The following is a 9,966-nucleotide window of genomic DNA, read 5'->3' as shown; positions in this document are numbered from 1 at the left end:
CGTCTGATTTGGTTCCTGCTGAGACTGATTTTCGCGTATTTTGGGAAGAAGGTAACATCCCAGGAATAGACTTAGCAAATTATATGAATGGACAGGTCTGTTGAGTTGTCAGTCCCTTTTAATTAGTCGATGCTAAAGGGAAATATAGACTTATCATACACCTCGTGACGCAACAGATAGAGTTACACTGGAGACTTTACAGCATATGGGTGAAACAGCTTATAGTTTGTTGTTGGAGTTGGCAGTAAAAAGCAATGTAATTGATGATGCACAAAATGATATAAAGATGCAAAATGAAGTGAGTGTATTTTTTTTGATACAGGAATAATCGTCTGATGATGTCAATTTTCTGTGAATATGTTGATGAGTAGAGAGTAATTTTTCATGACTTATTGGGTCTCTATACCTTTATCTATTCAGAGTATATGGGGAATATTATGTTTTGGTTAGTTTGGTTGATAAGTATATGTCTTTGCATAAGAACCGTCCAAAGCTACATCGGTTGGGACATCTTTTTTCACTGTTTATTGAACATCTGGATAAGTATTTTCGTTGCATTTACGGCTGCCTTATTTCTAGGCTATTTGCTAAGTGTTTCCTATACCAGAGCAATGGTTTGGTATCATCGAAACTCGGTAGCCTATTTCATTTTTGCACCATTGATGACTTGTGTTTTTTTATATCTACTGAATAACCGAAGTGAAATGACAGTTGCTGCTAACAAGTTGAAGAAAGATAAAGAAGAAGAGGAATATTTGTCTGTTATTTCCAAGTTGACCAGGCAAAGACAAAGCGAAGCATTTATAGTCGTGCATATTTTCATGGAATGGATTATTTTGTCATGCTTACTCTATTTCCGTCTTTCCTCTGTGTATCTTTATGCATGGTCAGTTATAGGTGGTTGTTTGGCGATGCAATTGTCTTTACGTTGGAGTAGTCGTTTTGTGTGCCTTTATATTCCGATTGCTCTTTTGAAAGGACCCGTTTTTTGGTTGGCAGCGAATGTCTTCCTTCCCATCATGGGAAGAGCAGGAGTAGATGTTATGGGAGATATTGTGGCTTCCATTTTTGTAGCACTTGTTTGGATTCCGTGTATTCTCATTCCGCTTACACCAACATGGTCAAAGTATCCAAAGTTCCGGAATTATTGTTATTACCTCTCTATTTTTGTGACTTTATCGAGCATGCTTGCATTGTTGTTGGGTGTCTTTCATCCATATGATGGGATGAATGCTCCCAAACGTGTCATTTATCACCATATGATGATATCTGAAAAACAAAGAGTCAAAAATGCCTTGTTTATATCCTCCATGGATCGTAGAGATATAGTTGATGCTTCCTACTCGGATGTTTTGGTAGAAAATGCAAAAGATTCGAATAGTTTCCGATGGGGTTGGTTTTCTCATGGTCCTTGGGAAAATATTGAACCTTTGGGAAAGACTTGTCATGGAGTGTTTGTGGAAGATTCTGTCAGCGACCATGATGTACCGAAGCCGTCAGTTAAGGTTTTGGAACAAGTGACCAATGAACAGGGTCGTGAGTTGTTGCTAGAGTTTTCCTTTCTTCAAGCACATTGGGGAAGTATTCGTTGGAATGCGTCTTTGTACAAATGGTCTCTGGAAGATAGACTTCCACAACCTCTTGAAGATGGAACTGTATACATAAGACATATTGGTGCTCATGATTCACGAAAATTTACAGTAAGACTATATTCAACAAACAAGGATGCTATTGCTATGGATTTGACAAGTACTCATTTTGGCGCGCATTCCCAGATGATGCCTTATTTAGAATCTTTACCAAATTGGGTAATTGGTATTTGTTTTCGGTCTCATGCCGCCAGTTTCCTCGTTTGAAGAAGAATTCAAGTTACCGTCGTCTGTAGTCAAGAGAATAATAAAGAATAGTTTAGAAAGATATCACCGTCAGGTTCCTATTGAAAAGGATGCTTTACTAGCTTGCTCTGCTTCTTCTACGGTGTGGATAACATATTTAACGGCTATGTAAGTTTCTCGAGAAAACACGAACAACAAGTTGAACCCAGTGTATGTATATAGAGCTACGGAAGTTATGAAAGAACGGAAGCGTTCCACACTGTCCGTAGAAGATATCTTTACTGCGCTTGTTGAAGTGGATTTTGGAGACTTTGTAGACCCTTTGAAACAGTTTTTACAGGGTAAGAACAGTTCTGTGAACTCTGTTCTGGCACACTGATTGGTAGTATATTAGAATATAAAGAACAACAGTCAAGGAAAAAGGAAGCGAAATGGGAACAGAGGCAAGCCGCACGGGGAATGTTTCAAGTCCCTGAAGGAGAAGCTTTGGATATCACAGCTGAAACTAGAGATCCTTCGGATATTCCTTTTTTTGAACGAGCGTCTTCTTCCACCGGCGTTATGACAACCTTGAGTTCGGAACCAATGGTGAATTATGTTTCTCATTATGAACAACAACAAAGATACATAGATAATGAAATGCAAGAAGACAAACCAAAACAAACTTCAATCGAGTCACTACTCAACTAGCGTTGGATTACGAAGGGGTACGAGATTATTTCAGGTTGAAAGTATTACAAATGAGTTGCTTGATTTCTTTTCTTTTTTCAAGGAGTTGGTTAGAACTTAGGCTTCGATACAAACACGAAGTAGATGGAGGACCAGAGAATTGTACGAAGAGTTCCTGAGAGACAATGAGGTCTTCGAAATAAGTTTTCAACTGAAAAGTTTGTGCCTTACCATGATTTGTAAAACGTAAATACCACAGTCATAATTATTGGTTTGTGTTGGAACGGTTTCCACAGAATATGTACAAGTATTAGAATCCAGGTCTAATAGCGTTAACAGTTTATCCGCGAAAGCTTTGGCATTTTTGGAAGGTGCCTTATGTAATGAATCATATTCCATGAAGTGCTTTTTGCTAGGAATAAAAGCCAAAAGTGTCCTAGAGAACAAGCTCACTCGCGTTTCTGTAATTTGATAATAGTCAAACAAACCAGTGCGAACCAGTCAAAGGAGTATTAGGACTATACAATGAGTCACTATCGCTCATCGGGAACAAAATATAATCGCTTTCTTTCCAAGTAATGTTCTTCGAAGCTTCCTTACAATCTTTCCAATCTAATAGCAGAAACAAGGAAAGTTTCTGATTGAATTGCATAAAGTAAAGGATAGCAAAAAACCAACCACTACAGTATAATAACCAAAAGACCAAGGAGGGATCCACACAAAACACTTTACGGTTTGTATCACTTTCTCGTTCCTTATCCTTGGTACGTTGGTTGTTCAGATATTCTGCATAGAATGAGATAATTCTATCGTTTATCCAATTGGGAACATCCAACAACTTCAAGTCTCCTTTATAAACAGTAATGTTTCCATAACTTGGACTCAAGGGCTTCTCATCATCGTCTTCCATCATTCTTTGAAAATGAGATGGAACATTTGGAAGATGATGAAGCAACAAGGAGTCTTTTACAGGGTTTTCGAGCTGTTGCAATACCTTTGAAGAAGACAGAAGATTCAACTTGTGAAGTTTTTCGTTGGATCTATTTGAAGAAACAACGTCGTAAGCTTGATGAATCTCTCACCGGTTTGGAAACCTCTTTTTTATTTATCGCGAATCTGCCTTTTTTTGTGACGGAGCGACAGCTGACAAGTGTTTTGGAACAGTATGGGAAAGTAAATCGTACAGTATTCGGAAGTTTGCCTGAAAGTGAAGGATATTCTAAGCATGCATCTGTGTTTTTTTCGGATGAGAATAGTATTGAACTAGTTTTGAGAGCTCCATTAGATTTTTCGGCATGTTTGGCTGACGAAAAAGTCGAAGATGTTATTACTGGGAAGTTGAAAGAGTACCAAAAGTGGCGTTGTAATCCCCGTATGTTAGCACAACATGTGGACGAGGTTTTATTTCGGCACCGTGAGAAACGTGAAAAGGAAGAACAGGAATTGAAGTATAGGCAAACCGTTCCAGACGAAGACGGGTTTATACTTGTGGGTGCGAGAAATACAAGCAAAAAGAGTTTTGCGAACGTGAAAAAGAGAGCCCCATTGAGAGTTGCAGAATCTTCGCTAAAGCCAAAGGAAGGCTTCTATAAGATTCGCAGTAGGAAACAACAACGGAAGCTTGAACGAGAGCGACAAAGTGACCTTCATTGACTTTCGTTCGTGAAGAAACCAAGTATTGATGTGAAAAGTCTATTTTTTTTATTATGATAACATAGGAAACTTTGGATGATGATTGATAAAGAATATATTCTCACAATGAATTATATGCTTACGATATTTGACAATTATCACGAACTGTGTTGAAGTAGTTGTGGGACAATCAATTTTTGAGAATGGCAAGAAGAGGCGGTGGTGGTGGCGCTGCTTCAAGAAGAACTCCTTTAAGGTCAAAAGCTCCTCTTTTCGCAAGAAGAAAAGAAGAAAGGTCTGGTTCAAGTACAAAACAGTCTTCTCGTGGCGCTTCTTCCTTGGCAAAACCTGTCGTGAAAAATAATAGTAGTAACACTGGGGGTCAAAAGGATAAAGCAAACCAGACTACCCCAGGAATGACTCCCACTTCTAAACCTAGTTTGACTTCCTCGCTTTTTGGGGGAATGCTTGGTAGTATGCTTCCCATGTTTTTGTTTATGAATTGGTTTAGAAAGAGTCCGGAAGAAAGAGAACCAGATAAAGGTATTACACTAGTACTTGCTATACTAGTTTTTTAACAGTTTTTTAGTTGAAAATGAAGCACAGAACAAATGTCAGAAACTTGCATGCAACATCCAGGACTGTTTGGAGAAGAACGACTATCAACAAAGTATGTGTGAAGAAGCGATAAGGAAATATCACGCTTGTATGGAAGCTGCCAAAGGGAACTATGAAAATTTGTAAGATATTATTTGTTTGTATATTCAAGTAAACACAAGTGTTTTATTTTCAACCCAAGTATTGTTTATTATAGAGGGGTAACAAAAGTGAGACAGAATATCTTCGAGTTTCAAACGCGTTTTTGTTTGAATGATATTTCCTGAGAAAGTTGTTCCATTCACATAGTTGTTGAATTGGGCAATTGAGCCACCATGTTTCTATTTGTTCCTCTTAGTAGTCCAATGTTTAGACTTTTGAAAAGGAACCGAATTGTACTACAGTCATTGAAGTGCTATCGTTGTGAGTTGGTTGTCCGTCCAAAAAACTTTTCCACCTTCAACTGTCAGTCAAACTTACCTTCCGTTGAGAAGGTTGCTGTCTTATATTCTGATCAGTTTCAACTTCACCAACCTCCTAATGGAACAAGACATCCAGAGTGTCCAGGGAGAGTTACAACGACTATGCGACATTTAGAAAGCTCCCCCATATTTTCGAGTTTGCAGTTGTTGCCTTTTGAAGATGAACCCTGCGATGACACTTGGTTGAAGAAAAGGATTTTGAGTATCCATTCTGTAGGATATTTGGAAGATTTGGAAAGGTGGATTAACCAGGGAGCAAAGTCTCTCGATGCAGACACTTATCTTTGTGACAAGTCGTTGGAAGTAAGCAGGTTGGCTGTTAGAGCTTGGCTAAAGGCTACCCAATATAGCTTTGAATATTCTCAGCCTTCTTTTGTACTTGCGCGACCTCCTGGTCACCATGCCACTCCCTTTACTGGAATGGGATTCTGTATTTTTTCAAATCTTGCCATTGCAGCAAAGTATGCTATGGAGGAACTCGGTGTTAGCCGAGTAAGTATTCTTGACTGGGACGTACACCACGGAAATGGAACTGCTTCTTGTTTTCAAAGGGATGAACGAGTTAGGTTTGTTTCCTTGCATCAGTTTCCATTTTATCCCATGACTGGAGCTCCAAGTGAAAGAGGTCCACTTGGAAACTTGCTGAATATTGCTTTTGAGGCAGGTGCTGATGGGTCTGAGTTTGTAAAACGACTAGAAGAAGAAGCTATTCCTTTCTTATCACAACATAAACCGGACATTGTCTTTGTGTCTGCTGGATATGATGCGTTAAAAATGGACCCTTTGGGTGGCTTATGTCTCGTACCTGACGACTACTTTGAAATGACTCGAATAGTAATGTCTTCCTTTGGTCATGAAAGAATAGTATTTGGATTGGAAGGTGGCTATCATTTAGAAGAAACTGCAAAAGCTATCGAAAAAACATTGCACGGCATTTTACATAGATGCATCTAGTGAAGTTGAGTTTCTTTCTGCTATCTACAGTTTGTATTTGAATGTTAGTTGATGTAAAAGTAGAATATTTGGGAGGATGGACAATTCCTTAGAATGTCATGAGACTAGTCTACAATTTGTAAGATGTAATAAAATACAATTTATCAGTAATGGTAACATATGATGATGGTTATAGTACTTTCAACTGCTTGGGATTCTTCACGTCTTCTTTGTATTATATTCGATATAAACAACCGAAGACGGAAATCACTTGGAGGGTGAAATCTATTGAAAGAAAAAGAGTGTGTTTCGGTAGCCGTACTTTGAGTGGAAACCAAAGAGTCCAACTTGGAGCACCTCGGAATTTAGCAACTGGACATCGTTTCTCGTTGCGTTGTTGCTCAGCTCCTAATTCAGAAAACTTTCGTGTTTCTGCACAAACAGAGAGAAGTAACTCTTTTATATGGTCTTCAGCTGTTTCCGTAAAGGCTGATTTGACCCAAGCACTTGCAGACGTAATTGCAAGAGCGATCGTAAGTAACAAAGAGGAAAGAATACTCATACTGTTGTTGACGATTGATGACATAGTCCAAGTTTCCAAATGGAAGAACTGTCGATCTTGCCTTGTTGTTTGTCAGTTCGCGATATACTTCCAAGCGTTTGGGAATCCTTTCAAGAGGTGACCTCGAAGCTATGATTCCACACCTTCGTGGTATTATTCCGAGTTTGCAAGTGATTGTGGGTTGTACTTCAAGTGGAATGGTTGGCCACGATGTTAGAGGGGAGCCTGAAGAAGTTGAAGGAGCTCCAGCTGTTAGTCTTTTACTGGCATCTCTTCCTGACGTTGAGCTCATCCCTTTTCATATTGATGCTAGTCAGATTCCCGATCTGGATAGTGGACCGGATCGTTGGTTAGACCTGGTAAACAGAGGAAACCGTAGCGGTGTCGCTCCAGAAGATATTCGTGCGATGATTTTACTATCCGAGCCCCACTTTTGTCAACAAGGCTATTTGCATAACTTATTGCAAGGTCTGGATTTTGTTTATCCTCAGTGTAGTAAAGTGGGTACGGTTGCCTGTAGTAGAAGCTTGAATGAAAGAGTACAGTTAATCTATTCTACTTTGGCTTTTGAGAATATGCCTATTCATGAAGAAGGAGTTGTGGGAATTGCTTTGGCTGGAAAGGTTCGCATGGATGTGATAACTATTCCTAGTTATCGCCAGATAGGTCCTAACATGGTTATTCGTAAATGTGATAAGCAGTGTATTATAGAATTGAGCCAAGATTCGTCACCCAATGTTTTCGGTTCGGTAGAACGGATGCTTCAACAATATGTGGATCGTCTTTCACCGAAAGATAAAGAGTTGGCTGGTGGAAATGTTTTCCTTGGTTTGAATCAATCCTCAGATGGTGATATAGATTCATGGAGAAATTATATCGTTCGAAAGATTGAGGAGCCTTTCCATATCAATGGATCGTTAAAGACCTCAGAGGCAGTCTATGTAGGACAACGAGTAGGATTCTTCATTCGTGATTATGACTTTGCAGTACAACAAGCTGGTCATTTATTTGAGTCATTTAAACGACAACAGTTGACGAGTAATATTGAAGGCTCTGGTCCCTTCGCTACTGCTGGTATTGCATTTTTATCTCATACAAAGGGAATGGAGTTTTATCGGATTCCTAATTATGAGTCTACATTGTTTCATTCATTTATGAATGGTTAGTTTGTCATAGTGGAGACCACATTTAGCTTACTATTTTTTTTTCTAGTGCCTTTAGTTGGAGTTTTTGGTGGTAAGGAAATAGCATCAAATGAGTTACGAGATGAAACACTTGTATATGAATACACTTCGGTATTTGGAATATTGGAAGAGATGTGTTAGTTGTGTCGATTCCTTTTTGTAAAAGTTATTATTTGGGGAACAGTGGGTTCGCATATAGTGAATGGAAGAGGATAACGAAAACTATGCGGGTTTTAAAGATGGATGATACGGATGGAAATAAAAATGGATGAATTTATAGAGAAACCCTAAATATACCACTGAGTCAAAGCTGTACAACTGATACGTAACAGTTACTTCAAAATGAGTTGCTCAAATCAATTCTTTGGAAGGGGCTCTTTCTGGTACATTACCTAATTGAAATAAGGAGGCACGATAATATTGCATATCTTCTTGACTCAGTTTTGTATCACTTTTCTCTACCGAAGAAATATTGTTTGAAGTTATCTGATGAGTGCTATCGATAAAAGTTGGAAGACTCGGTTGTTTCAATTCTAATGAAGTGTCGGCTAAATTGTTTGACTTTTCAGTCTGTGAACTCACATTCGCGTTTTCATTGGTTTGAGGAAAATCCTGAAACAAGTTTGAATATCCACTACCAGAAGAATTCGGAACAGAAAATATTGACATACCGCCTTGACTGTTCAAATGGGAACCAAAAGTATTACTGGTTTGAAATGGATGGCTATTTGGGTTTTCAGTTGTTGTCCTTCCAAAAGGATCTTTTGGAACAATTCCAGTTGCAATATTTGGATTCGCTGTCTTGGAAAATTGTGACGGATGCCTATTTCTATATTCTGTTGCAAGGTCTCTCTCTCTTTGCACAATCTCATTCAAGCCAATTCCTTGCAACGCAGCAGCATATGCTTCTGTCCTCAATTCTTCGAAAGAAATGTCACCATCCAATATATTCGGATTTTCCTCTATACCATAACAAGTGAAAGGCCACGACACTTCCATCCAATCATTATCCGCCTCTTTTGTCCAATTACCACTATTCTGCAAAGCATGCTCTTGATAGCTGGCTCTTCCTCTACCCCTCTGATAAGTCACTCTGCCACGACCTCTTGCGTCTTCGTTAAAAGAAGAAACGTCCATAGCTACGTTGCTTCGTTGATGGCGGTAGAAACCATTGCCAGAAGCTTTGGAAGACGAACGAAAAGGGTCTTGACTCATTCCTTGTCCAACATAGTCCTTACTTTTAAAGTTTCCAAAACTATTTGAAAAAGGCGACTGCACTTTTCTTGCTTGAAAAGGATCACTCCATTCTCCTGGTCCCTTTTTCGAAAAACCAAAACTGCCTTGGGAAGAATTCTGCATTGGATGTTCGTTCTTACAGTTTCTACCGAACTTGCAGTTCCCTCGAAGAAAATATTTGCACACAACCATTTTCTTTGATAGTTACTGGTTTCTATTCCTAAACCTTGAACTAGTCACTGAACAACGACTCACGCGGTGACGTCATTGCGCAATCTGAGAAATGACAATTGCGTTCTTGTCACTTGCCGTGGTATGGAAGACTCGTTTCCACAAGAAGAATGAGTTGAAAGACAAAAAGATTGGAATCAAATTGCAGAAGCAGCGTTATATTTGTCGTTATACTGATAAAGAACAAAGACTATATGTTGTTTGTTGCCATAGGCAGAGTTTCACTGAGAGGAAGGAGCAACCCGAACTGTCTTTGAGAGAAATCCTTCCGAATAGTTTTGTTTTAAGAGGAGATGCCGTGGAAGAAGAAGAAAAGCTTGAGACTAACGATGTGGAGTGGCGGTTTCTTGATCGTTGTCGAATATTTGTGAAAGGTGGAAATGGCGGTAATGGTTGTGTGGCTTTTCGAAGGGAAAAGAGTGTACCGAGGGGAGGTCCAGCTGGTGGAAACGGCGGTCGTGGCGGTCACATTTTTCTTGTAGCTAGTAATGGAGACAAAACTTTGGCGAGATATCGAAATCATGTTCATTTTGAAGCTTCTACGGGGAAGAATGGCTGGGAAAGAATTGTCACGGAAAAAATGCAAAGACTTGAAATTAGTGACG

General features: G+C 39.2%; 9 protein-coding genes across 11 annotated transcripts in view; 7 read left to right on the top strand and 2 right to left on the bottom strand.

The window, feature by feature from the left end:
* Gasu_47080 (peptidase) overlaps positions 1 to 1,916 on the top strand; it is a 2,933-nt gene extending 1,017 nt beyond the window's left edge. The window contains exons 2-4 of the mRNA XM_005704183.1: positions 1 to 51; positions 149 to 298; positions 372 to 1,916. The exon at positions 1 to 51 is cut by the window's left edge and continues 420 nt beyond it. Of these exons, the coding sequence (XP_005704240.1) occupies positions 1 to 51; positions 149 to 298; positions 372 to 1,856 (1,686 nt within the window). The 3' untranslated portion in view covers positions 1,857 to 1,916. The remainder of the gene's footprint in view (positions 52 to 148; positions 299 to 371) is intronic.
* A 17-nt stretch (positions 1,917 to 1,933) lies between these two features.
* Gasu_47070 (hypothetical protein) lies at positions 1,934 to 2,942 on the top strand. Of its 2 annotated transcripts, none has more exons than XM_005704182.1 (3): positions 1,934 to 2,003; positions 2,058 to 2,176; positions 2,230 to 2,942. In XM_005704182.1, exons 2-3 carry the CDS (start codon positions 2,071 to 2,073, stop codon positions 2,523 to 2,525), a joined length of 402 nt encoding a protein of 133 aa, XP_005704239.1. In that variant the 5' UTR covers positions 1,934 to 2,003; positions 2,058 to 2,070; the 3' UTR covers positions 2,526 to 2,942. The 2 variants fall into 2 exon arrangements, with proteins under 2 accessions (XP_005704239.1, XP_005704238.1); XM_005704181.1 differs by having other exon boundaries at positions 2,230 to 2,558.
* Gasu_47060 (sentrin-specific protease) lies at positions 2,574 to 3,203 on the bottom strand. The gene is made up of 2 exons (XM_005704180.1): positions 2,993 to 3,203; positions 2,574 to 2,940 (listed from the first exon to the last, which is right to left on the bottom strand). Exons 1-2 carry the CDS (start codon positions 3,154 to 3,156, stop codon positions 2,712 to 2,714), a joined length of 393 nt encoding a protein of 130 aa, XP_005704237.1. The 5' UTR covers positions 3,157 to 3,203; the 3' UTR covers positions 2,574 to 2,711.
* A 200-nt stretch (positions 3,204 to 3,403) lies between these two features.
* Positions 3,404 to 4,282, top strand: Gasu_47050 (uncharacterized protein). Its single transcript, XM_005704179.1, has one exon. The coding sequence runs from the start codon at positions 3,432 to 3,434 to the stop codon at positions 4,155 to 4,157; it is 726 nt and encodes a 241-aa protein (XP_005704236.1). The 5' UTR covers positions 3,404 to 3,431; the 3' UTR covers positions 4,158 to 4,282.
* A 21-nt stretch (positions 4,283 to 4,303) lies between these two features.
* Positions 4,304 to 4,948, top strand: Gasu_47040 (uncharacterized protein). Its single transcript, XM_005704178.1, has 2 exons — positions 4,304 to 4,679; positions 4,726 to 4,948. Exons 1-2 carry the CDS (start codon positions 4,340 to 4,342, stop codon positions 4,878 to 4,880), a joined length of 495 nt encoding a protein of 164 aa, XP_005704235.1. The 5' UTR covers positions 4,304 to 4,339; the 3' UTR covers positions 4,881 to 4,948.
* Positions 4,949 to 5,023: 75 nt separating this feature from the next.
* On the top strand, positions 5,024 to 6,308 carry Gasu_47030 (histone deacetylase). The gene has a single exon (XM_005704177.1). The coding sequence runs from the start codon at positions 5,069 to 5,071 to the stop codon at positions 6,167 to 6,169; it is 1,101 nt and encodes a 366-aa protein (XP_005704234.1). The 5' UTR covers positions 5,024 to 5,068; the 3' UTR covers positions 6,170 to 6,308.
* A 5-nt stretch (positions 6,309 to 6,313) lies between these two features.
* On the top strand, positions 6,314 to 8,450 carry Gasu_47020 (zinc finger (CCCH-type) family protein). The gene is made up of 3 exons (XM_005704176.1): positions 6,314 to 6,681; positions 6,737 to 7,871; positions 7,923 to 8,450. Exons 1-3 carry the CDS (start codon positions 6,319 to 6,321, stop codon positions 8,033 to 8,035), a joined length of 1,611 nt encoding a protein of 536 aa, XP_005704233.1. The 5' UTR covers positions 6,314 to 6,318; the 3' UTR covers positions 8,036 to 8,450.
* Gasu_47010 (zinc finger (CCCH-type) family protein) lies at positions 8,213 to 9,353 on the bottom strand. 2 transcript variants are annotated; one of them, XM_005704175.1, is made up of 2 exons: positions 8,566 to 9,353; positions 8,463 to 8,506 (listed from the first exon to the last, which is right to left on the bottom strand). In XM_005704175.1, exons 1-2 carry the CDS (start codon positions 9,320 to 9,322, stop codon positions 8,487 to 8,489), a joined length of 777 nt encoding a protein of 258 aa, XP_005704232.1. In that variant the 5' UTR covers positions 9,323 to 9,353; the 3' UTR covers positions 8,463 to 8,486. The 2 variants fall into 2 exon arrangements, with proteins under 2 accessions (XP_005704231.1, XP_005704232.1); XM_005704174.1 differs by having other exon boundaries at positions 8,213 to 9,353.
* A 30-nt stretch (positions 9,354 to 9,383) lies between these two features.
* The window catches only part of Gasu_47000 (GTP-binding protein), a 3,295-nt gene continuing 2,712 nt past the window's right edge, over positions 9,384 to 9,966 (top strand). Inside the window, exon 1 of the mRNA XM_005704173.1 lies at positions 9,384 to 9,960. Within this exon, the coding sequence (XP_005704230.1) occupies positions 9,414 to 9,960 (547 nt within the window). The 5' untranslated portion in view covers positions 9,384 to 9,413. The remainder of the gene's footprint in view (positions 9,961 to 9,966) is intronic.

The sequence above is a fragment of the Galdieria sulphuraria genome (genome assembly GCF_000341285.1).
Source record: "Galdieria sulphuraria unplaced genomic scaffold scaf_44, whole genome shotgun sequence".
Classification (NCBI taxonomy): domain Eukaryota; phylum Rhodophyta; class Bangiophyceae; order Galdieriales; family Galdieriaceae; genus Galdieria; species Galdieria sulphuraria.
The sequence above is the reverse complement of the archived record's forward strand: the minus strand, read 5'-3'. Positions and strand labels throughout refer to the sequence as shown.

What these genes read in the sequence shown, in the direction of transcription:
- Gasu_47070 (XM_005704182.1), top strand. Translation starts at nt 2,071, where the DNA reads ATGAAAGAACGGAAGCGTTCCACACTGTCCGTAGAAGATATCTTTACT. An exon ending in TTTGAAACAGTTTTTACAGG is followed by an intron (nt 2,177 to 2,229) that starts GTAAGAACAGTT and finishes GTAGTATATTAG; the next exon opens with AATATAAAGAACAACAGTCA.
- Gasu_47060 (XM_005704180.1), bottom strand. Translation starts at nt 3,156, where the DNA reads ATGCAATTCAATCAGAAACTTTCCTTGTTTCTGCTATTAGATTGGAAA. An exon ending in CCTTTGACTGGTTCGCACTG is followed by an intron (nt 2,941 to 2,992) that starts GTTTGTTTGACT and finishes CTTGTTCTCTAG; the next exon opens with GACACTTTTGGCTTTTATTC.
- Gasu_47050 (XM_005704179.1), top strand. Translation starts at nt 3,432, where the DNA reads ATGGAACATTTGGAAGATGATGAAGCAACAAGGAGTCTTTTACAGGGT.
- Gasu_47040 (XM_005704178.1), top strand. Translation starts at nt 4,340, where the DNA reads ATGGCAAGAAGAGGCGGTGGTGGTGGCGCTGCTTCAAGAAGAACTCCT. An exon ending in AGAAAGAGAACCAGATAAAG is followed by an intron (nt 4,680 to 4,725) that starts GTATTACACTAG and finishes ACAGTTTTTTAG; the next exon opens with TTGAAAATGAAGCACAGAAC.
- Gasu_47030 (XM_005704177.1), top strand. Translation starts at nt 5,069, where the DNA reads ATGTTTCTATTTGTTCCTCTTAGTAGTCCAATGTTTAGACTTTTGAAA.
- Gasu_47020 (XM_005704176.1), top strand. Translation starts at nt 6,319, where the DNA reads ATGGTAACATATGATGATGGTTATAGTACTTTCAACTGCTTGGGATTC. An exon ending in ACGTAATTGCAAGAGCGATC is followed by an intron (nt 6,682 to 6,736) that starts GTAAGTAACAAA and finishes TTGATGACATAG; the next exon opens with TCCAAGTTTCCAAATGGAAG. An exon ending in GTTTCATTCATTTATGAATG is followed by an intron (nt 7,872 to 7,922) that starts GTTAGTTTGTCA and finishes TTTTTTTTCTAG; the next exon opens with TGCCTTTAGTTGGAGTTTTT.
- Gasu_47010 (XM_005704174.1), bottom strand. Translation starts at nt 9,322, where the DNA reads ATGGTTGTGTGCAAATATTTTCTTCGAGGGAACTGCAAGTTCGGTAGA.